At 37.5% G+C, this 25,505-nt stretch overlaps 1 protein-coding gene across 5 annotated transcripts in view; it reads right to left on the bottom strand.

Annotated features, from left to right (window-relative positions):
• Window positions 1-1,504: 1,504 nt before the first annotated feature.
• LOC131434819 (dual specificity protein phosphatase Mpk3) overlaps window positions 1,505-25,505 on the bottom strand; it is a 43,642-nt gene continuing 19,641 nt past the window's right edge. For 4 of the 5 annotated variants that reach the window (XM_058601988.1, XM_058601987.1, XM_058601985.1 and 1 more), the window contains 5 exons: window positions 12,828-12,936; window positions 11,884-11,976; window positions 3,810-4,002; window positions 3,605-3,740; window positions 1,505-3,526 (listed from right to left, as the gene is read on the bottom strand). In XM_058601988.1, the coding sequence (XP_058457971.1) occupies window positions 2,964-3,526; window positions 3,605-3,740; window positions 3,810-4,002; window positions 11,884-11,976; window positions 12,828-12,936 (1,094 nt within the window). In that variant the 3' untranslated portion in view covers window positions 1,505-2,963. The remainder of the gene's footprint in view (window positions 3,527-3,604; window positions 3,741-3,809; window positions 4,003-11,883; window positions 11,977-12,827; window positions 12,937-25,505) is intronic. The other variant, XM_058601989.1, reaches the window with a different exon arrangement.

Below are 25,505 nucleotides of genomic sequence, written 5' to 3' on the forward strand. Positions count from 1 at the left end.
CTACGGGCACGAGTCCTGGACTATGCTTGCGGAGGATCAACGCGCACTAGGTGTTTTTGAACGGAAGTTGTTGCGAACCAACTTCGGCGGAGTGCGGATGGAAGACGGTACGTGGAAAAGGCGAATGAACCATGAACTGCACCAGTTCCTGGGAGGACCAACCTTCGTCCAAACGACCAAGGTCGGACGGTTACGGTGGGCCGGGCATGTTGTTAGAATGTCGGAGAACAACCCGGTTAAAATGATTCTCGATAATGATCCAACCGGTTTAAGAAAAAGAGGCGCGTAGCGGGCAAGAAGGATCGATCAAATTGAGGACGACCTGCGGACCCTTCGCAGCTACCGAGGCTGGCGGCGAACAGCCATGAACCGAGTTGAATGGAGACGCCTCCTGTATACAGCAGAGACCCGCGTGGTCTACGACTGAAAGAGTAGGTACATTGGCTCCCTTCCTACCTGGGCATTCATGTCGCCGATGACAATTTGTACGGCCCTACGTGGGCAGCCGTCATGAGCTTGCTCCAGCTGCACGGTTCTTGTTGTCAGGTCTCCCTTCGTGTGGGCAGTACACGTTAACGACACTGTAATTGAAAAAAAGGCTTTAATTCTCAATTTACACATCCCAGCGTTGATCGGCTACCACCCAATCACTCGCTGACGCATCTTGCCCGGCACTACGAAGCCAGTTCCCAGCTCGTTCGTTGTGCCTGAGCTTTAATAAAAGGTAGCCGCTCGATGTCCGCTCTTCCACACCTTCTATGTGTATGTGCGTGCACCTATCAACGATATTTTTGCCGCTCAATTTTCTCGAAGATGGATGAACCGATTTCAACAATTGGATTCAATAGGACCATTGATTAGATACGAAGATCAAATTGCTGTCACTTTTGGTTCCGGAAATATAATGGTGTAAGTGACGTAACCGACAAAACGCATTGTTCTTTTACCGCACAAGTTTATCAGAGACGGTTGAACAACAAGCTTAGGCTACTATTGGGCCGTTGATCAAGTTCTAAGATAAAATGGTTATCACTTTCGGTCCCGGAGAAATAATGCTATAAGTAACGTAACCGACAACACGCGTTGATTTTGATCGCACAATTTTCTTAGAGATAGCTGAACCGAGATCAACAAGTTCAGGCTTGTTTGAAAGCTACTATTGGGCCATTGATAAAATTTTATGTTCAAATGACTATTACTTTCAGTTTCGGTGATATAATGGTAAATATAATCATGAGACTTTTTAAATTGCAAAGCAAAGGCATTATAACACCACTAGGTGAATCAACAAGGTTTTTTTTTTATAGTTTGTATTCAAAGGAAAGAAACTCTCGATTTGATCACTTTTGTAATGCTCGCTTGTCTTTGAAAAACAGGTAATATGTAACTACTTCTGATTGTCAACGCTCTTATTGAGCTAAAATATTCTCAATCCGATTACTAGCTTTTAGTTGTTCATAAGATTTAAGGATTTCGGAAATGCTGCCAGTAGGAACATCAAATGTTATTTTACTGACATAAATATCATGAATATATTTCTACAACTTTTCATTTTTAATATAGTATCCTTCTAAGTGTTTGTTTGAGAAAAAAAAATCGCGATTGCGCTAAGCTGCGACTCGTTACTAGTTTAGTTTGTTTTTCTTGCTTTTTACTATCAAAGTACTCTGGAACAGTTTCATTTAGACTTTTGAAAAGTGAATCCTCATTTGCTTAAATAATTATTTCCAGCTCAATCTGTGTGCATTCTCAGTAGTAGTAGTAGTATTTTGTGTATTTTGTCTGTTGACTAATAATTGTTTTGTGTCAGAATCGAATTCATCAAAATTCAGCGTTTTTCTTTTGTTGTATGCACAGTAAGTGTGTATACTGTTTACCTGTCAAAGTTAATAATTACACAACTTTTCTGTATTGATCGAACAACATTTACTGGACTGACTGTTGGCAATTAAATTAGTTTTGTTCTGGTAGCTTCGCCTCTGGCGAATAGCTGAATTGATACGCATAGTACAATGTAATCCAAAGTTAATATATAAATAATTGCTGTCCGGTTAGCTCCAAAACTCTCTTGGTTCTTAGTGTATTCAATGATCATTCGCATTACGAATTCAACTTAATTATCATCATAAGTTATTTTTTCATCATTTTTATTTCCTTATTTCATTTTCGTGTAGCTCAAAACGCTTTAGGGTTAGATCACCTCACTTATCGCTAGTAACGTAATTTTTAATTGTACATTCCGCAAATACCTAGCAAACACCTGGCGTCCACGTTGTTACCTTGTTCTGTCTGTGTATGAATGTTGGTTAGGCGAAAAGCTTGTACCGCAACCCTGCGCGTTAGTCAATATAATAATATAGGTTCCGTAATGAATGTTTTCTGTAGAAAACTGAGTTGTGTGTTGATTTAGAAAAATCGTTTTTCTACTACAAATTGTGTTTTATTTCTGTTGCTCAAATTTGAGTATATTTTCCCTGACTCGGCTAGGCTTAAGATACGTTTTTCTTGGATGACAAATAAAAATCGTGGAAAAAGGGGCATTGGATTGGAGCGCTACTGGAGAAAAAATATGTCATTGTGGAAAGAACCATTGATCAATTCGAGAGATGCTCACGTCAACTTCTGTTCTTTTCGATTCACTTGAGCCCTATAACGCGGATGAGTTGATTCTTAAGGTTACCAAGATAAAAATTGATGGACTTTTGCTTACCAGGCAATTCAACAACGTCACATTGCTCTACATTAAAATCTGCTCTTTTAGCTACAACAAATTATGTTTTTTTTTATCAAACCTGATTCTTCATTTTTTCTTATGGCTGTGTAGAGAAAAAAACCTTTCTTTCAGATCCCGAAGCCCTACTATTCTACTGTTGCTGTTCAGAGGATGGCGACATTTGGCGGTTCTGCGGTTCAATCAATTGAATCGGGTCTGGAAGAGTGAATTTTTTCTCTACGGCAAAATCTCATTTAGGCGTGTCACTGCTGGGAGTCCAACGGTCGAACTCGATACCGGAATCTGGTGAGATGCCACTGCTGAACGGTCCCAGCAGTTCGATGGCCGCTTGAGTACATTTACACTCAACCTCGAAGCAGGTGCAACTGTACTTGCCCATGTGTGTGCGTGGTCCGGAAGCTGCTCGGTCTTGCGAAGCTGGCTGATCACCGGAAAGGTTGCGCTGCAGGGTCAACCCACTAGAGGAGGGAAAGTCACTTCTGCAAAAGGAGGACGAGGAAGGCGTTGAAGAGGATGAACAACCACCAACACCAATACCGCCACTATCGGTGCTTGGAAGCAATTTGGCTCGTTGGCTCGAATCAATGCTTAACTGGCGTTCGAAGGTATCCAACTGTTCCATAAAATGAAAATTTGGTGAAACGTCTGGTTTGCGAGCTCGTACCAGCGAGAACGCATCGTTTAGGCTAAGTGTCCGGGCGAACATAATGTAGGCCAGCGTCACCGTCACCGATCGGGAAACACCCGCCAGGCAATGTACCAGCACGCCGACACCCTTCGAGCGGGCTTCATCTGCAAAGCGAACAAAAATTAACAATCATAAAATGAGACAGTATCATAATCCGGAGTATTCGGACCGAGTATACCTACCGATAAATTTTATTGCATTCGGAAAATGTCCCGCCAAGTCTTGGGACCAATGATCGGTAATCGGTATTTGGAGATACTTTATATGTCCGTCGCGTTCAAAAACATTTGGCAAATCAGGAGTCACATTTAAAATATACTGTAATTACAATAGGAGAGATGTTTTGTAGTTATTAGTAGACTACTTTACTCATAGCCAGCGACTCACCTTAATGTTGTACTTTTTCAGTGATTTAATATCCTCGCTATGGGAAGCGTTTCCAAGGAAGAGGCCAGTCATAATCTCAACCGGTTCGACTTTGACCGGTTCAGCGAGATAGTTCGTTGTACTTTCGCAATCGGATGATTCGGTGCTGCTGCTGCAGGCCGAGTCCGAGAACGGAATGGATATGCGGAGTGATCTGGGGACAAAGAAGAAGAATGGGAAAAAGTGCTATTACACGACATTCGACTGCAAGGAAACAAAATGAAATACAAACAAACCGATTTGATTCACACTGTAAAGTATGCGAGTAAAGTAGGTATAAGCTCTAAACGGACAACCGCGCGTTTTTGACGTTATCTAAATCCTGTCAAGGATTGCTATGAGTTTAATCATAAATCAAGTAAACCTATGCCGTTTTTCATTGAAAAACACTGGTGGCGTGGATTGCTCTGGTTTTGCACTTTCGAGCATAAATGCAACATTCTGACGGTATTTCATTGCCATTTCTGCTCGAAAGTGCAAAACCAGAGCAATCCACTCCACCAGTGTTTTTCAATGAAAAACGGCACTAGATTTCCCACTGTACGGAGACAGTGACAGTGCTTCTAGTGAGATACGGATGTTTTTTTTTCCATTAGCTACTCTCATAAATAAAATACATCTCAGTGTAATAAAAATGTAATTGAGTAGTTCGTGACACCAAAAGCGCCGTCTGGTGAAAATTGGGTGCGTTAATGCTCCTAAAATGTATGTATAAAGTTGCCCGCGCATTCAACACATCATCTCAAAATATCAAAACCTTAAAAACTTGCATCTCTATTGTCAAGGCTTACTGAAATTCCTGCAGAAAAGCTTTCAAGATCAAACCATACCAGAATACATCTAAATACCCCAGTGTAATAGACCCTGAATCACAGAATAACAGATATGGCACTATGAATAAATTCTTCTAAAAATAAAGCTGGAACCATCACTTTCAAACGTATTTGAAATAAAACTATTATTTTAAATGCGAGTAAAAAGCTGCTAGGGTTGCTAGCTTTCATGTTCAAGCTCCGAGATAGAACAATTCTTAGTCTCAGTAGGATCAAAGCAAAGGTTCTACACGTTAAGAATTCTCCGAAGCCTGTTGAAATAGAATGGTCAAACCGACGATACGACCAGGCACTCCGAATAAAAATTTGCATTAAAACTGTCCGTTAACGATTTACCGCCAGTTACCAAAAATATAGCGACCCCCTGATAGAGATAAAAATAATCTTCTCGAGCAACACTGCTTAAGTTGCTATGAACTAGTTACCAAGGATCCCCAGGATAAATAAACAAACATTTTGAGAAAGTTGTGGAATCGTACCATAAGTTTTTAATTTGGTTCCCTCTTCGCCAGTTCAGTGAATTCCTGAAAACAACTCGAGGATGTAGACCAATGAATGCTACAGCCATCACTTTTTTTTTCTATAAAAATCTTTCGTATTCAAAGCAACTGTACTAATCATCACCTAATTCGTTGTGCCACAATCGATGCATGGCTAAAAAAACAAAACCAATACTTTTGATAGCACTTCAATTACAAGATGAGAATTACGCAAGAAAAATAGTATAATTAATAAAATTCGAGAAGTGTTATATTGATCCGGATGCACAAAAGAAAAAGATAGTTCTTTTAAGTTACCAGATATTTTTTTGTTTTATGCATATTTTTGCTTGAAGAAAATGTTTCTCCCTCACTTAGTTTCTTCTGACAATAAGTGCAATACACGGATTTTATAATAATAATGAATAATTCTTATAAGTATAGTTAAGAAATTCTTTTCGCTTCTCCATCAGCAATTGTTCGACTTTCAAGCTTTCTAAAGTTTTTTTGCGTCGTCTTACGATCACTGACTATCGCTTGCAAATAGAAAGTACACTCACAGCTCACCTTATTTTGAACCCAATTATTTTATCGATGGGCTGACTGTAAATGTTAGCATATCAATACAATTCATGAAAAAAAATTCCATAACTCAGACTTGAATGTAGGATTTTAAATCCGTAGAAAACTTCGTTCGTTCAATTGCAAGTGGATTCTTTTCGGTTTTCACAACAGAAAAATTCTTCTAGCAAATCCGAATGACTAGTCGATCCACTGCTCTGATAAAAATAGCAAAGCCTTGGTATTACATTCCTGTAGTGGAATTTGACATTCTGTTTCAACAGACTTCGCAACCGATTCAGAGTGTACAGAACCATTGCATGGTTAGTGCTACGATTCTACTGACACTACGAATCCTTCCAGGTCGGGGCTCGAACATACGACAACTGGTTTGTGAGACCAGTGCCCTATGCATTGAACCACCAACCCAGGACGACCCACTGCTCTGATGCTGATACAGTTTCCACGGGAAAAGGATTTCCCACTCGGAAAATCCATTTTAATTATTCGCTTTAAAATATCCGATTTGCAGTTTGTTTTGTTTACATTTCTCACGTCTTCAAAATGCAGTAACCAAGGTTACGGTAATTGTTAATTAAAATCAATAATTCGTCAACATATGTTGCCAGTTTCAACATTTTTTCAAGGGATTACGTTTTGACATTACCAGTTACTGAGGGGTAGTTAAATTTACGATACAGTTTTAATAGACGAGTGGCAGGTCGTGTCGTCGGTCAAACTTCACAATAATAAATTGAAATACTAAGACTTTGCGATGGTTGCCAGTTCCGCCTTTCTCTATAGAAAGCATATAAAATCTAATGTCACCTGTCGAATTTTTAAAGCGCCATTCACTATTTGTCATAAAGCTGGAAAATTTACCTATAAATTGGATGAAGAAAACAGATTTAGATGTTTCGTGAAAAGATAAGTGAAATCAAAAACCATCTACTTCTCATATATACTAATGAATTTCTGCTTTTTTCCAGGAAAAGGCGTTCAGGGGCACTAAAATCGCTTTCGTTTGGGGTTAGATTTTTTTGTATTCTGAATTAACACGAGCATTACTATATCGATTTTGATTGGTTCTTTTCGGTAAGCATTAACTGGGAAAGGCGGAAGATATGAAATGAAAAGATAGATAGATATTCTAGATGGAATCAGTTATAAATTTAGAACGGAAAAGCTAGCCTAGGCAAGGTCATATAAATAGGATCAGAAGAAAAAAATTAATTATACTTAAAGTTCTTCTTAAGGGGGTCGAACACTAAATTCGAGCCCCCAAGTGTGGTCGTGTAGCAAGTGTAGTTCTTCACTACACTATGCTACTGACCCCGACCGGAATAGAATACCTATTCTGGCAGTAACTTTTGGTTCCGGAGATATAATGGTATAAGTGACGTAACTGACAAAACGCGTTGTTTTGCGGTAAATTTTCTCGAAATTGGCTGTGCCGATTTCAATAATCTTAGGCTTGTTTGAAAGCTGCTATTGGTTCATTGATCAAGTTCGAAGATCAACTGGCTATCATATCTGGTTCCGGAAATATTTCCGTTCAAATGATCCCCACGGCTTGCTCCGATCCACCCAATTTTTTGGTACATTTTAAATTGTTTCTGGCCTTATGTCATCAGAAGTAACATGAATTTCGTGCTTGAGGTCTTCAATTGTTTCTGGATGGTTGGCGCACAGATAAAAGATATACAGACTTGAACAATTTTTTTCAAAATCCGGTATAAATTTCAGATTGTCTATACGTTAGAAACAATACTGCGTAGGCGTTACATTTATCTTCAATCGCTCAAAAAAAAAATAATAATTCAGCGGTGTCAAATCACAGCTTCTCGAAAGGGCAATTCACATCACCATTTCTGCAGATTATCCGATTTTCAATGATTTTTGGCAGAACATCGATTTGGCTGTGTGGCACGTAGCGCCGTTCCGTTGAAACCAAACATTTTTCATAAATAAATTTCATGAATCAACCATTCAAACCGATTTCAACAAACTTAGGCTCGTTTGGAAAATACTATTGGTTCATTAAAAAGGTTAATATTGAAAAAGCTGTCACTGACGGTTCCGTTGATAAAATAACATAAGTGACGTAAACTATCGAAACCGATTACCGCTCAATTTTTTTTTGTATATGGATTAACCGATATCAGTAATTTCTGGTTCGCTCGAGACTAAAACTGGACTGTGGGTCGATTTCGAAGATAATATGGCTACCATTTTATTTTTCGGAGATATAATCGTACAACTAAAGTAATCGACAAAATATTTTTTTTTCTGTCCGTATAATTATTTCAGATAGTGACCTATGATCACGTTCAACTGTATTATTGCTAATACGCTTGGTCTGAGAAATGTTTTCGAATATGTGACACGTTGAAGCATGCTTTTGTGAACTACCCGAATCAATCAGAATAAATTGGTTTCTAAAATGAGCCTAATTTAGTGTCAGAAATTACCTCAATAAACAGGAAAAAAAAACTTTAATTAGAATGAGAATGAGTTTTTTCTTTAGATTGAATCCGAAATTTGAATTTTATGCTTTAACGTCATTGAGTCTTAAAAAGCAAAAATATTTGATCATTTAAGGGTCTTTAAGGGTGGTTTAAGGTCTAAATGATGGAAAAAATCATCATTGAGTTTTTTTCCAGAATTATTGCTCAACAAAATAAATTCAAATATTTGGCATATTAAAAAGCATCATTCAAACAACATTTTGTAATTTTTTCGTGGTAAAATATTGAGAAATAAGTCATTGAAGAGGTATTTTTGAGGACGCTTCTAAAAAATCATGATTTGCGGTGTCCACTGTATCTCAGTGCAGACTAATCAGAAGTGAACAAATTAACGCAACATGGTTAGAGTAGAAGTTTTTCTGGACCCCAACGTTTCTGTTTGATTTTTTTTTAATTTTTTAAAATTTTTGGTGGTGGTTTAAAGTGAAAACTACGATTTTTCACGAAAAAATAGACCATTTTGTAATTGATAAGCCTCCCCAAAGTAACAAACAATGAAAAGGAAAACGTTGGGGTCTGGTTTTTTATATGTAGAAAGTGTGTGCAAAATTTGAAAAAAATTGGTGCAGTAGTTTTTGAATGACGATGGACACGGACTTTCAAAAGCTGCTTTAGAGGAAAACGCGTTTAAAGGTTTTTGTCTATAAAATCAATGGAAACAACTAATTACTCCATGATGATGATGATGATGATGGTCCCGCCTCATACCCCTACAAAGGTGTGAGCTGGACGATTTATCTAAATGATAATAAATATTGCATCACATATTTTAACCAGTTAACTAAATATAAAACGATCTGGTTAATCCAGCAGGTATAGATTCTCCTTCTAAAGTACAACTGAGAACAAGAAAACATTCAAATATTACCGATTTACTATCCAGGGTTATACAAGAAAATTTCCAACCCGGGAAGATCCTTGAACAAATCAGGAATCGAACCCGATATCTTTGTTAGTATCAGACAGTAATTCACCTGGCCCTTCCCGCCGGACCAGTTCATCGCTACAAACATCAGCTACAATGGAGTAACGAGACTGCGGATGAGCAGAGCCAAGCCTAATTCCATCAACAACTTCCGATCCCTATTATTTCCGAAATATAATCAATAAATAATTCATCGACACGTAGAATGCTAAAGCTCTCAAAAATAAAAGAGAACATATCCAGTTCCAGTTATATTCAATTTCCAGATTGCCTCTACCTGCTTTGCGCGCGCGAGGCTCATACTTTTGTAGACAACTCATTTTTTTAACTAAACAAATTATTAAAAATCCATCATCATCATCAGGAATCAGGAATCAGAACAAATCGGCTCAGATGGCACGTTCCCCTTGTTATGTGGAGATTTGTGCCTAGCCATAACATCATCATCATACAGAACATAACAACCTAATGCGTCTTACTTGAAAAAAAAAACAAAAATAAATTAAATACAATCTTCGTCATTTTACACAATTTTCGAAAAAATCAAATTGCACTAATTCGTTAAAGATCTAATTACAAAATAGATTTTATGTGTGAAATACACAATGTTTTGAACTCCCTCAATGTTGCAGCCCGCTTGATTCGTCCTGGCATCGAATTGAAAAAACTAATCCCTTTGTACAATAACGAGTTTTGCGATCTGGCTGACAAAAAGCTTGGTGTTCTCGCATCAGACGCATTTCTAGTATTGGACCTATGTAGTATTGGACCAGTTTTCTAGAATTTCCAGAAACTGGCGATCGCTTGAACTAGGGGAATGATATACAACTCCATAGTTTTCCATCTGCATGCCTCTCTCAACTGATATACCCAAGAACCAATTATTTCCAACTACTTCGTTTGATAGAATTCTGAACTTAATCGATTCTCTGGCGTAAATGGCCACTCCACCCGTGTGTCTGGAATGTGACAAGTAAAAAGCAATAGTGTAACCCGGAATACTGAACTGATCGAAAGCATCAGAATCAACTATATGTGTTTCTGAGAGCAAAACTAACAAACAACAGTTATTCACCACAAGATGCCGCAATGCTACAAAATTAGTAGATAAACCGGCAATATTTAAGTACAATATTTCCGAAAATCTCCCCTTCGTTAGTTGCTATTCACTTATGTTGTTCTTTCTCGATTCAAGCAGTCTCAAATATACCGGATACTGCTTGCTAAATGCTGGATGGTTGATGTCCAAATGTCCAGGGAGCCCGTAGGGTCTTTTTCATTTTCAAAAAAATCATATTTTTTCTTTTATAATTTATTATAACGAAACATTTCAAGAATTTGAAGTGAATCGAAGAAGAAATCTTGGGCCTGTGCGCCGAGCTCTTGCTTCTTCGTAGAATGAGATAGCCATAGATAAAGGTCAATAACTTTCAGAGTCTCGTTCCAATGGGCTTGAAAATTTCACAGAAAATTCTTGAAATGTTTTACTATAGGAAAATATAAAGAAAATAATAAATGATTTTTCAAAAGTGTTAGACCCTACCCGCCCCTCAATTACAATATAGAATTTACTGCATAAAAATTACCATAGAAACATGAAACATATGAAATTCATTTTATAATGTTGATGCATTTCATATGAACGACTGAAAGCAAAAGTCGGATAAGTGCAACTTAGTTTGGAAAACCCGTTTAAGTATTTTTGAATGCAAAAACCGGATAAAAACATTGAGCGCAAAAGTCGGACACGGACTTTGAAATGCAAAAGCCGTTTAAAAACATTTTTATTGCAAGAACCGGACAAAAACTTAACCGGTTCTTAACCAAAACAAATGTATTTATCCGGTTTTTGCATTCAAAGTTATTTTCGGTCAACTGTCGCTGCGGGATAAAGCATGGGTCGCTAGTTTGCCACGGGTGGCGTGATATGTAAGGACATTTCCATTGAGTCTCGTCTTGGATCGCAGGGAAAATCGAATGTGATTTGATAATTATGTCAGCTCTACTTCATAAATTTTAAAACTTTTGGTACGAAGATGAAACATGACATATAGCTTGGTAAACTTAGTTCGTGTCTGTTTTCATCACGACGGAACTATATTTTCCATAATGGATGGAGCTAATATACTTTATTAATGACTCGCAACTACGATGCATTCATGTTCACTGAATTTATAATGTTTTCGCCAATTAACAAACAAACATGTATTAAGGATTACTGAAAAAAATGAGAATAGAGTTGTGTTCCTTCGATAAGGTCAATACTCCTGTTAATCATCTGTGCAGTCAAGTATGCATATTAGTGGTTTTAATTCGAGGAACATCATAGTTGTATCAGTTCAATTGTGAATATTACAATAGATTTGATTTTTATTATTTTCGTAGGTTGAATTGTCTGAGTGTACGAGTATGTTGATACTAAAATACGTCTGGGTCTGGGATGCCACATGATGGTTATTTCCTGTACAGCAACAACAAGCTAGACGTTTCTGTATTGAAGCTATTCCACACAGCATACCCCTTTCGGAGCTTAATCTCTATCCATCGAATCATCATTCGATTGCAATTTCATTGTTCTTTCAAAACCAAACAGAAAAATAAGAACAGAAGTCTCAAAACTTCGTATGCAGCGGATAATACAAGCTTGAAAGCCACTATAATTCAAAAAAAAAAATTCAACTACTTAAGAAAAACAGCCGGATAGCTTACGGATATGCGAGCAGCGGCAGCGCAGCGCCAACCGATCTCCGGAGCAGCTTCCGATGGTGTGGTGCTAGACCGCTTCCTGAGTGGTCTTCGGCTCTTGAATTGAAAGAGAAAAGTTAATGAAGTCAGCAAACAGAAATGGGAAAGCAACCAATGGCTATGGAATCTGGCAACACGCACACACACACCAGATTGATCAAGGTAGGCGGGTTAGAACAAATAAGGCGACTTGTAAACTATGAACAAATTATAAATACTTTAGCCTAACGAATAACTCTAGATGAGATTCTATAGTTTCAGCTATGCATCTCGTCTGTGAACTATCATTGCATCACTGTGGCACAGGCGATATTGTGTACAAGATTGTGAAAAAATAAACTTGCTAAGCAAATGTTAGCCATTCGCACTGCACTCACTAATCCACCAGGACCTTGGTATGTCCTTGAGTGCGCTTCAAGCGGGAAAATAATTTTTCACTTTTTAGCGAGTTTACGGTAAGTTATAGTTCCACTGAAATATATGGCTGCTGTCAGTCGAACGTCGGGCAAGTTCACACACAAACTCAGTTTACCCTATGTAAAATGTGAAAGGCAAATATTTTACCGTTTGTTAAATAGCCTGCCTGCAGGCGATTCTTCCGGTTCTTTTTGCCACATAATCGGTTGAACAAACAGCAGTGCGGTTTCCATTGCGAACAAACATGGTTTAGTTGATGGTATCGTACTCTACATTTTTTTTCAGGTTCACTTTGCCCCAGTACGTTATGAAAACATCAAAACACTAACCCTAGCTGAAATGATCGTTCTTTAAGTAAAAAATCATCAAACACTGAAACCTGACAGACGCTTTTAGCACTTAATCAAAACCGGGTACAGAGAAAACAAAAAGCACACAGCGCAGCGGAACGCCTGAACGTCCGCTTTCGTTGCTGAACAAAAGTTTCTTACCTCAATCCCATCAGTTGCTCGGTAGCGGCACATCCCGACTGCAGGTTAGCATTTATGACTTCATCCTCGCACCATTCCGGAAACGACTGCCGAAAGTTCGCATAGCCGCCTACGCGATCGATTGCAGTAGTAGTGGGCAGTGCGTGGGTGGAAGTTTTCGTTGTTGTGTTGGCACGTCGTCAGCGGGTGTTTGTTTCACGTTTCACGCACGTTTCATGGTGACACAGGCAGCGATCGGTGGTATGGTGAATTGGTGAGTAGAAACCGCCGCAGGGTAGGTCATGTGAAAGAGAAAGTCAAAGAGTGAGAACAAATGTTGAGTGGCATAAGAAATTGACTACAGCAGATCGAAGACGGCGAGAGGGCACCAATGGCGGCGGAACCGTCAGTAGCAAAGTGGTATTTCGTTCGTTCTGGAATCCGGTTCGGGATGGGAAATGTGTACGGGGTGGGATTTATCTTCCCCGGGGAGTGAGACTTGAGTGGGCAGGAGAGAATCCCTTTCGGAGCTTTTCATTCATTTTTTTCTGGATGACAGTGTGAGTGCTACGAACGTGAATGTTAGCATGCGGCGGATGTTGAATGTTAGTTACGGGGGAGGACATAGGTGCTACAGCCATGCGTGGGTTGATGGTGATAGATGGAAATGATCCGGAGAGGTTTTTTTTGCAAGTGCTTTTATTCATGGTTGAATTGTGCTCGCAAGCATGTAGTTCAATGCCGGCTCCCCACGTGTTATTATCGTACAAAATTGCGCAATTTTAAAATCAGACTTTGTGATTGCAGTTGGAAACTATCGGAACGAATTGGCATTGGCTATTCGAATCATGTGAAATCATTATGTTCGATAATTTCGTATTTTCGAAATTCGTCAACATCGAATCCGAGCATAAAGAACAAAATAAAAAAATAACAAAAGAACTAAGAACTAGAACATCCTCCTAAATAAACCAACAAGTAGATATACAAGTAGATGCAACTTATAAACGAAAGGATTTTTGTTAAGTATTCAGGAGTTGTTTACAGCAGCCCAAAAATCGCTGCATAACTTGCGACTCAGCCAGAAGAGCTGACAGGAGAATAGCTGTATAACGACGCCAACTCGTGAACTCAGGATTCTAATTTGGTATTTGCTGTAAGCCCGCGATTTGTTTTTTTTTTGGCTTACGGGCTGAAATTTAACTGCAAAGTTTCACTAGGAATTTAATTTGAACTGTTACATATTGACGAATCGAAGACGAAACTGTTGCAGCCATTTAGTGTCGTCGGAATAACGTAATAAATGAAGTAAACAGTGACATACTGATATTGTAAGGTTGCCTTGTTTATCAAAATATCTAGTGAATGCTGTTCGGCATTGAAAATTAATGATCAGTAGGCCATTCGACCAACACTTTACCTACACCCTTATTCACACAGAGAAAAAAATGGTAAATATAATCATATTTGGGTTTCGCGCAACGAATATTTTGTTAGAATAATGACAAAAGAAAATCTGGTTTGATATAGAAAACATTGCTGCTTAAAACTACACAGTTGGAAAAAATCTTGTTATTTTATCTCATAATATTCAGGGTTGTTACGAAAAATTTCAAAATCAAAACGCGCGAAGTCGAAAACTAAAACGCACGAAGTTGAGAACTAAAACGCGCGATATTCGAGTGAAGCGTTAGACAACTATTTTCATGCAGGTGATACTTTACGCAGTACTTGAAAATTCACTTAAATATAATTTAAAAATCTGAATAAGTTTGTCATATGAACACAATAAATAAGTCCGCATACAGCACGTCACTTCGAAAACCCCATTAAAACGATTATATTTTTGTTCTCCATCTTTTTCGATGCCCTTAGTTAAGGAACAAGATTTTTTGCAAGCGTATGTGTAATGTCAACAATATTTGCTGTAAACACAAATTCCGGCACTTCTTTTCCTGATTTTAATCAATAAATCTTCCATATGGTTGAAAAATAAACCAATCAGTTCATTCTGCTTAAAATTGCAATTCAAGAAAAGTGTCTTAGTCTAGAACTCTTCGGTTTTTCTTAAAACTGCTCGAGAAAAATTATCTCAGTTTCAGTTTGCTTCCACTGACACATTTGATTAGCAACAAACACAAAGATAAAAATATTTTGTGAATTTAAATCTATTTTCATGCACATATTTGGAGCAGGTAATTAAACATAAAATTACTTTGGAATTCTGCACGTTTCAATATAATTTAATCGCAAAATAAGCGTTAATTGAAAGATACAGTTATATTCATTGAAAATTCAATGCAATTCAATTTAGTTTTGCATCTATGAAGGTTTTCAATCAAAATTTCGATTCAACCCATGTCTATTCCATGTTACTATTGATTTAGAAATTTTTTTCGTAGCTTCTTTAAGTAAACCCGTAAAATAGGAACCTTTAATTTAACATGCGAAAGGTAATGGAAATGGCATGTTGTAGTAAAACTATTTATTTTTCCGGAAAACTACTTTTGTAACAGAAAATATTTAGTTTTGTTTATTTTGTGTAGCGCAATCTAATACAAATGCTTTGAAGCAGTGTTGCCAACTATTTTTATTAGGGAATTAAAATCTACATTCAGCAATTTTCCATCAAACGTTGGTGAAAAATTGTTCAAAACTGATATTTCATACAAAGTGTCAGGCTTAACATTCATTTGAGAATAAATTAATGTTAAAAAAGATTGTTTGAAACTCAATCCTGCAAGTCACTTTAATAAACTCGTTGCACTGCATATATCAATCTATGACAAACGTACTGAATAAAATGTACGTAATACACAAATTACCAACACAAGTTAACTTGGTTTACTCTTGATCCTTAATTAATACTCTCTGATGTACGGAAAATGTTGCAGTAAAAACAAAAATGCTTACAATTGTGATTTTAAAAGAAGTGAAACAGATTTCACCGAAGGTATTTTTTTTTGCTTCGACATCTTTTTGCTCGGCAAACGTTTCCTTCTTGGTAAGAAGAATTTTAAGGTAGACCACATCAGGATGATCTGATTCACTCTTTTCAATTTCAGTTTCAATTATAATAGCGCCTTCTTCTGTTGTCAGATTTTACTCTGAATGTCTTTCTTTTTATCCTCATCTTTTATTCTTTTATTTGGATCAGGGAAAAGCCCACTGGAATTAGTTTCTGTCAAACTTGTTCTCCAGCAGGCATAAAACCTCCTCATCTTTTGCATCAATAGATAAAAATCATCCAAATGATACATTTTCTTAAATCTAGTGCTTCTATAGTAACTAAATCTAATGAGACAGTAACATAAGAAACGATTTCTTGATAACATTACGTGATAAATGAAAGTCGAAAGAATTGAAACATTTGTTAAATATGCGGCACATGCTAGCAATGAGCTCGTTATATCCATAATTAGTTCTAACATAGGGAATCCGAAGAAAAAATAGGAAAACTACGACGTCGAATGTCAAATTGTAACAATTGAAAGCTCTGTGTGCTCTTTAAAATTTAAGTTGGTTTCCAGAACACCCAGGTCCTTAACAGACGATGCGCGTTCGAGAACAGTTTGTGGCATATTATAGTCGAACTTGATTACAGACTTTTTGCTACAAAAAGAGACGACGGAGCATTTAGTGACATTTAAACCATTTTGAAATATTAAATACGAAAGTCATCGGCGAACGAAAGCTTCATACACTTGATCGAAAAATTTAGATCGTTGAGATACAATAAAATTATGAACGGTCCAAGGTGACTTCCTTGAGGAACTCCAGATATAACAGCACATGGTGAGGTTGTACAGGCTCCTATTTTCACTATCATTTCATTACCAGTTAGATATGATCGAAGCCAATTAAATAATGATCCGTTTAATCCCAGTCTACTTAACTTGGGGATTGTTATGTGATGCTTGATTTCGTCGAACGCAGCAGGGAAAGTTGAAAGCTTTGGCATGGATCCAAGCTGAGCCTCTGATAAGTAGTATGTAATCAGAGCAACTATGTGTTATAAAATCCAGAACTATCATTTCAAACAGCTTTTATATAGCGCACAAAGCAAAAATTCCAAGGTAGTTGGATACTATACCCTTGTTCACATAAGATTTCTTCCATATTTCAGAAAAAATTCCAGAACGCAAAGGACAATTGAAAATGTTGGATAGTGGAACTAACAAACTATTAGAACACTTTCTTATCACCACGGATGGAATCCCAGAACTTCTTCGTTCCTTTTATTGTCAGACTTCGTTTCGTAAGCATGTCGTGTAAATTTTGCTTTAAGAATGCGATTTTTATTATACACAAAATTTGTTACCATATTATTGAAGAATCGCATTCCATTTATTACGTTCTTTGCATTATTGAATGTATTATCACTGAGACGATATCTTCCATCTGATATCAATATCCTTGAGCACAAAATGTTGAAATAGCAACTTGTATCACTCGAGATCGAAAAGCATAAAATCGAAATTTTGTCCACTGAAGAAAACATTGGCTAGAACCGCCTTCTAGTAAATTTTAGTTGTATCAAGTTGAAAACTCAACCATCTCGACCAATTGCTGAAACGTTCGCCCATCTTTAATTTTTTAGGGTTTCATAAAACTCACAAGCTTCAAAAATATGCAAAGAATTTTGTGGAATGATGTTTTTTGAAATTCGCACGAAATCCGCGCCATAGCATCAAAATCTTAGCAGAAACCGCGCCAAATCAGCGAAAATCGCGAGATCCGCGCGACCGTAGCAACCCTGAATATGCACATAAGTGGAGCGTCGTATTTCACACAAATTTTTATTCGAGAACATGTAAAACTGTGCGATTTGAAAATTACGTAGCTTGAATTCGAACGAAATAAAAAAAAACAAAAAGATCGTTAACAGCAGCGCGACTTGAGCCGAGAAACATTAGATCACAAGCACATCGGTTACTCGACTTAACCACAGAGCTCATATTTGTGCATTGAATAATTGGTACATATAAATCCATACAGCGGCACTAGGTAGACGAGTGCAAATTACATTCGGAGCATGTAAAACTCTGTGCATTCAACTCGCACATTGCGTCATTTAAAAAATTAAGTAGTAGTGAATTGCATCGTTTGTAGAATTCTGTCACCTGTAAAATTCATAATTTTATTCTGTGTACAAAACATGATAATCAATTTTACTCGGTGGGTTTGTTTGTTTCAAACGACATTTTGATAACAACAACAAATATTTCACTTGTGCGTCCCTGTCAATTTATATATCGTTTATTTATACCCGTGGATTCATGTCTTTTTGGGACAAAAGTGACATTTTTGGTAGTATACCATTCTACCGTTGATTTCGAGTAGTGGCAAGAAACAAGATCTGACCAGAAGACAACAGGATCCCTGTGGCTTCGATTCATGGGTAGAAGTCGTTTTTGTAAACATTCCTTGATGTATATTTCGCTGTTCGTTGAAACAGTGGTGATGAAGGGTTTCGAAGTCTTACCGCAGCCACAAACTGCTTGCCAGACCATAGCTTTCTACCAAATTTTTCGACTTCAATCGATGTCTCGGACTGGTTTAACACTTGCCCTTCTCGCACCGTATAATATTGTGGTCCCGGCAAGGATTTGTAATCGTGTTTTACGTAGGTTTCGTCGTCCATGATTATGCAGTTCAAATTTCCAGCAAGAATCGTATTGTACAGCTTTCGAACCCTCGGCCTGATCGATGCTCTTGTTTCGGACTACGTTTATGTTGTTTCTGCTTCTTATAGGTTCGAAGATTCAAACGTTCTTTAGCACGAAGAACATGTGACTTCGAAGTGTCCACGTTTTTGGCCACATCCCGAACTGAAACCTCCTTCTTTTGCTCGAACGCCTTCAGTATACGTTTATCCAACTGATGGTTAGCAGGACCTTTTTTTCGACCCGTTTTCGGTTTATCCTCAAAGGTGTTATCCTCACCGAACTTCCTGATTGCATTTCGCACGGCTTTTTCACTTACTCCTTCCATTTTTGCTATCTTTCTCAGTGACAGTCCGCGTTCTGTGCACCATTTGTACACATTTTTTCGACGTTGTTCTGCTGAAAGTCCACGTATTTCGAAACAAACTAATGAAAACGAATAAACAACTGCACAAGTGGAAATGGCAGCGGTTTTTGGTTGCGTCCATACTTTCTGGGACAGTCTTCAAATTCAACCAATTGAACCAATTTTCTTCCAGAACGATAACATTAGCTCAACTTTGGTTGACATGTAATAAATAGTTAGTTTTTTTCAACAGCCGGAACGAATATAGTTTTCATTTGGTTAGATCAAAATTTTGATTCAAATCAAACAGAGATCATTGTTTTAGTTGAAGGGAGAAATTGGCTTGTAACATTCTATATTCTAGAAATTCGTGTTGCACATAACTCAAAATTGAGTGAAATACTGAAACGACGTTGCCATTCATGTTTAAGTTGAAAGTTTCGGAATCGATTGGTTGTAAAAATAATATCAATACATCAACAAATGATTGAGTTATTAACATTCAAAATTATGACAGAAAAAGGTTACGCGGGTATTTTTGAAATTTTAATTGACACCCGGCTGTGTATAGTGAAGAGTAAGGCATTTTTAATACCAAAAAAAAAATGAGTGATTTTGACTCGAAATTTGAGTTTGTTGAACAAATCCCAATCAGTATTTACTGAAGTTCGATAATTGAAAGATAATTTTACCACACGGAGTGTATGACTTTTATTGTACTCAACGACAATTGAGATTTACTGTATGAATTGTATTTTTTTTATAGAATTATATAATAAAAACGTATTTAATCGTCCGGTGAATTTTTGTAAAATAAAATTCATATACCGAAACATCGGTTATTTCTAATGATTATCGTAACTTTTCGTAAAAAAATTTTCGAATCATAGAATCTAATCTTAGTGTGTAAATAAAATGATTTGACTCCAAATAAAGATGAACATTAACGAAGGTCCTATGTGCAAATGACAGTTTTTCTTTGTTTACTTCCTCTTTCAATGATTACGGTACCATAGATAGTCCTCCTAACTTCTTACATAGAATAGTAACTAAAACCATCAACTTTCGATCTGCACTGATAAAATTATTGGAAAACACTGGAATACGTTATATTAACTGGAAGAAAACAGTAAACAGAGCGGATCTGTCCAATTACACTTGGGAAGTTTTCTAATGTTCATTTCCAAATTCAATGTCGAGGCATACATTATTTTTAATTTGAGGCAAATTCGAAAAGAAAGGACCGTTTTGTTATAAAACAGTTGAATTTATACAGGTTACAACAGATTTAATTCAAAGTTCAAAGTTCTGGCCTTCCATTCCATTTATAGAATTTGGGCTTTCTGTTTCAACAGACTTCGCAGCCGATTCTTAGCGTATAGAATTATTGCATGGCTAGTACTAAGAATCCTTCCAGGTCAGGACGCAAATCACGAATCGGTGATTGTTTTTGTTTGACTATCACAGTGCAAAGTATGCAATTGAAAAGAGAACAACCCACAGACTTGATCGTAGACTAAACAGTACGCAATATTTATCGAATTTGAAAACATAGTTCTAGAGTCGATTTGAAGGTGCCTTTCTGTATTGATTAATTTGAGAAGCCTTTCATTATTGTTTTGCGTTTCTGCTACATGAGCACTGCTGGAATGACCAGTGAATCCACTATAACTCCCCTTCTTCTGATAATCACACACTGTCAAAGCCTTGGTGCCCGGCGTTCATTAATGGTTTAGCTCAGCCATTCATATTTTCATTCATCCTACTGTCTGCTTGTCGTTCGTAGTAAATGTACTCACTCCTAACAATGCGGATACATCATCCATTCACAATACTGCAACATACCGTTTCTAGGCAACATCAATGGCAAAGGCAAAGATAGAATAGAACAAGTTTGGTTGCCTGCTCTGACGGTAGGGTTATTTCTGTTTAATCAATGAACGGGGAAACTTCCTTGTTTCCATAGTGCATAGGAAAACGAGATCCTTTCGAAGGATGTGTGTGTTGTCGCTGGCTTGTCAGTTGGTTGTGTCCATATTTATAGATTCATAATTTACAACGTTTTTTTCTTTAATTTCCTGAAGACAGCGACAAAAACTCTCGAACAGGGTGTTCCATAACAGGAACGATTAATAGCGTTTGATTCACCACTGTTGCTGCATTCGTTGTTGAAAACGAAGCAACCTACGTACCATAACGGAAACAAATGCCGCCAGTAAACTACTGGTTTCCGCTCTTTTCGTGCATTGATTACTGATTGAGTCTCAGGAGAAAAAATAATGAAAACCAGCAACACTACTTTTCAATGAAATGCATTGGTTTATTATGAAACATTTTGCAGTGAGTTTCCATTCTCAGTCATTTAGAATGAGTCGCGACCTTCAGCTATTCTAGAATGAAATTCGTTTAATGTGTTGACCCTTTGCTGTATTTACCCTGTACTGACAGTCAGTGGGAATTCGATTCTAAGCTCACACAAAGAAGTGTACAATTTATGCGTCAACGGGATTTGGTGACGAGACAGACGGGAAGTGGCTACTGGCATAGTTGGGGCTCAGACTCGTACGAGGTTTCCTTTGTTAAGCACAGAGATTAGTTCGAGTTGAATTTATGATAGTTTCCCCTTAGGCCAATGGTGTAGGCTACAAAAATGTATGCATAACTTCACGGGGATGCAATACCCGTTCGTTCGTTGTTTTCTCTTGGCTGTCAGATGGAAAAGAAATTGTTTTAATCAACATTTAGGTGCAGAGAAAAAACCTTTTTTTTATCTACGTAGTGGTGTAATGATGCCTTTCTACTATTTCTTATATTTTCAAAGACATCACTAGAAGATTCTATCAAGATTTTTTTTTTTTTCAAAATCTTTCTTCGGGATAAACTACCATCACCCTTTCACTTTGTAAACAGTTATGTCAAGTTAATATAGATTTAAATGTGGCAACACTTCACGTTATATAAAATTGAACAAAGCACGTTGTGTGCTAGCCGATGGCGGTTTCTTATTCCGTACCAGCACGTACCGATGCGTACCGAATTTGCATCATTTTATATGACAGTTTGAAAGGTTTGACACTTATCGCCCAATAATTTCGGAACCGGAAGTCGGATATGGATGAAATTGCACAGTATCTTTTAAGCCACTGAACGCTCTAATGTGAATCATGATTTGTGAAAATCGGTTTACCCGTTGCTGAGAAAATGAAGCGAGTACCGTTTTTAGAGCTTTTCTTCACTATTACCGGTGAATTCGGAAGCGGAATTCGGGGATTAGTAGTCCCAAGTAGATTTATATACTCACTAACTACCAAGGTCTGACAACTAGATGAATTTATCAGTAAGTTTTTGGCAGCCTTTCTGAGCCGATTTTATATCTCTCATGTTTCGTTACGTTACTAGGACACTGAAGCAAAAAAAAAAATGGCGCCGCCATAGAAATCGATTTACACTCACAAAAATAACATTCACTTAATTTTTACACATATATGTATTTATGCACTAATCGCATCTAAATTAAATTATCAAGACATTGTCAAGATGGATTTTTGATCCATGCTTTTTAAGGCGAGATGTTCAATGGACAAGTTGGAAGACGGCGTTTTTAGGTATATTTTTTTTTTAATCAAAACTAATTTTCTAAGGGATTGTCAGTTGGGTTTTTTGATATTCGTCACCATTTCTGAGAAAATCAGATTTGAAGCGTGAGAATAGTCCTTCAAATCACTACTACGTTCACACTATGAGTTAAAACGAGTTTTAACTCTGATTTCATGTTTTAAGCGAAATTACATGTTTTACTTCCGTGTTATTTTATATTCAGAAACGGCACATTAAAACACGGTTTCCCAAAATAACATGATATAATGATCAGTCAAGCACAACCCTGCTTGCAAAATTCGATCAAAAACAACAACGAATTGATGATTCTGAGCAGTGTTTGGAGCTGTTATATCGAAATAAAACCGATTTTTTTCGTCGATATATAACAATGGATGAAACATGGCTCCGTCACTTCACTCCGGAGTCCAATCGACAGTCAGCTGAGTGGACTGCACGCGATGAACCGAACCCAAAGCGTGGAAAGACTCAACAATCGGCCGGTAAGGTTATGGCGTCTGTATTTTGGGATTCGCATGATATAATTTTCATCGACTACGACATCGACGACAGGGAAAAATAATCAACAGTGACTATAATATAGCGTTATTATAGCGTTTGAAGGACGAAATTTAAAAAAAACGGCCTCATTTGAAGAAGAAAAAAGTTTTGTTTCATCAAGACAATGCACCGTGTCACAAGTCGATGAAAACCATGCTGAAATTGAACGAATTGGGCTTCGAATTGCTCCCTCATCCACCGTATTCTCCAGATTTGGCCCCCAGTGACTTTTTCCTGTTCTCAGACCTCAAGAGAATGCTGGCTGGTAAAAAATTTAAAAGCAATGAAAAGGTAATCGCTGAAACTGAGGCCTATTTTGAGGCAAAGGACAAATCGTACTACAAAAATGGTATCGAAAAGTTGGAAGATCGCTATAATCGCTGTATCGCCTATGATGGCAATTATGTTTAATATTAAAAACGAATTTTGGCAAAAAATGTGTGTTTCTATTAAACGATACGAACTTTTCAGCCGAACTGTTAATTGTCAGTTAAGCACAACCCTGCAAGCATTTGCCGTCATTTTTCGACTGTGTCAATTGACAAGCATTTGCCGAATCTGTTTTCCGTCAAAGTAGCCGTGTAATCATAATGAATTATAACTGGAAACTGGTACAACCGTATTTTTTTTGTTATCTGACGTTTGCTCATTTTTTGTTTAAAAATATTTATTTTACCTAAATAATTTCCGTTTCGATGCAATAAATCTTCGAGACGTCGGCAATTAACGTGAAACAAAATATTTGTAACCAACATATGACCAAAATGGCTTTTTTATACACAGAAGAAAGCGATCTACTTAATAGTAATACCAATTGCTCCGAGGTATTGTGGAAAACCACGCTTCTTTAATGCAATCTTTAATTCTTTCTCTGTAGATATTTCTATACCGAAGTATTACAAAGTATACTACGAAATTTCCGAAACCAAAAAAAAAAAGGATCAACCGGAACTCTTTCTTGAAGAAGGATGAAAATTCAACACATAAGTGCTTGATTTCTGCGTGGTAGACATTTTTGCAGTTTGTTTCTAAACAAATTCAATAACAAACAATATGTCATGCGTATAATGCAATCCAAGTGTGAACAGTTCGGTTTCAATTTTATATTATTAACGTTAAAACATGTTATTTTGTGCATGTGTGAACATAGTATAAAACACACTGGTCCTTAATATTCAGCAAAAGTGATCTAAGAAACAATTTCCATGTTAGTTCGGGAACTTCTACCGCATCCATCATATTCATCGATTTGTCACCTTCTAATTATCACCTCTTTTCATATATGGGACATGCAATGGCTGAGCAGCCCTGTAAAACTTGAATATTTTTTTCACGATAATATCCATTAATTTCCAAGGAGATGGTCAAAATGTGTTCAAAGCGAAATTCAATACTTCGAATACAAAATATTTCGTCATCGTTCTTGAATACTTAATTACTTTTGATGTTTCGGATTGTGCTTGCAGTTCTTCCTTGCGTTCAGTGGGCTGCAATTTTTTTCATTTTAATCCTCTGTTAGATGGCCGCGGGATCTCCTGGGTCTAATTGAAAGGTTTTACTACAAGGGGACACGGTGGAATTGTCGATTTCCAACTGTTTCACGATCCGCCTGTGGGACTGACCTTAATTTTCCACAACCGCGCTTCTTGCTAGGAAGCCATCCCGATAACCACTTGAGCCTTTCATAGCCTTTTCATAAATCGCAATCAGACAAGGATTAAAAAATTCCATTATTTGTACCAGGAAATTTAATCATCCCAAAAAAAGCATACAAACAGTATCCATACCAGCGCCGTTTTAAGAATGCACAGTTCTGTACAGACATTACCTCTTGAAATATGACAGCGAATAGCTGTTACGCAATGGTTCTGAGAATCGAATTGCGTTTGTGAGGTGATTTTCCACTGCTTGAGTGTGGTAGGACAGACTAAAACCGCGTTGGCGTACCAGGCAGGAGCTCCAGCATCCTTCATTAGGCGATCCGATATTTAAGTAAATTTCCAAAAGCTCTACTCGCCCACTGCAGAGTACCCCGCCCAAAAGGTGGGCTGGGGTGATCACCATCCCATCACTGCCTACTCGGAATCGCGTGCATCATATAAATATGAATAAAATACGTCAGTCAAAATATTAGTATTTACAGTCAGATTCAAGGGGGTTATCAGAACCAGAATAAATATAAAGAATCGGTAAATTTGGCGTAGGCTCTGGTGTGCAACACACGCACATTCCATACTTCGATTGAGCAACCCGCAAGTCTAGTGGTTGGCTTGAATTACAATATCGCCGCTTAGTGTGAGCGCTATGTCTTGCTCTGGGTGCTCGTGTACGCTTATGCTACAAAGGGACACCTGACATAACGTTAGCACAATGATACAAAACTGTTGTACATAATGTAACAAAAGCATTGCGAATATATCAGCCCTTACATAGACGCTGCTCGCCCACTCTCATTTCTATCCGCCCACGCGATGTTGGTTCTTTACTTACTACCCTTCAGAAGCACAACACTTCCAGCAACCCACGCAG

Source organism: Malaya genurostris, chromosome 3 (genome assembly GCF_030247185.1).
Source record: "Malaya genurostris strain Urasoe2022 chromosome 3, Malgen_1.1, whole genome shotgun sequence".
NCBI classification, from domain to species: domain Eukaryota; kingdom Metazoa; phylum Arthropoda; class Insecta; order Diptera; family Culicidae; genus Malaya; species Malaya genurostris.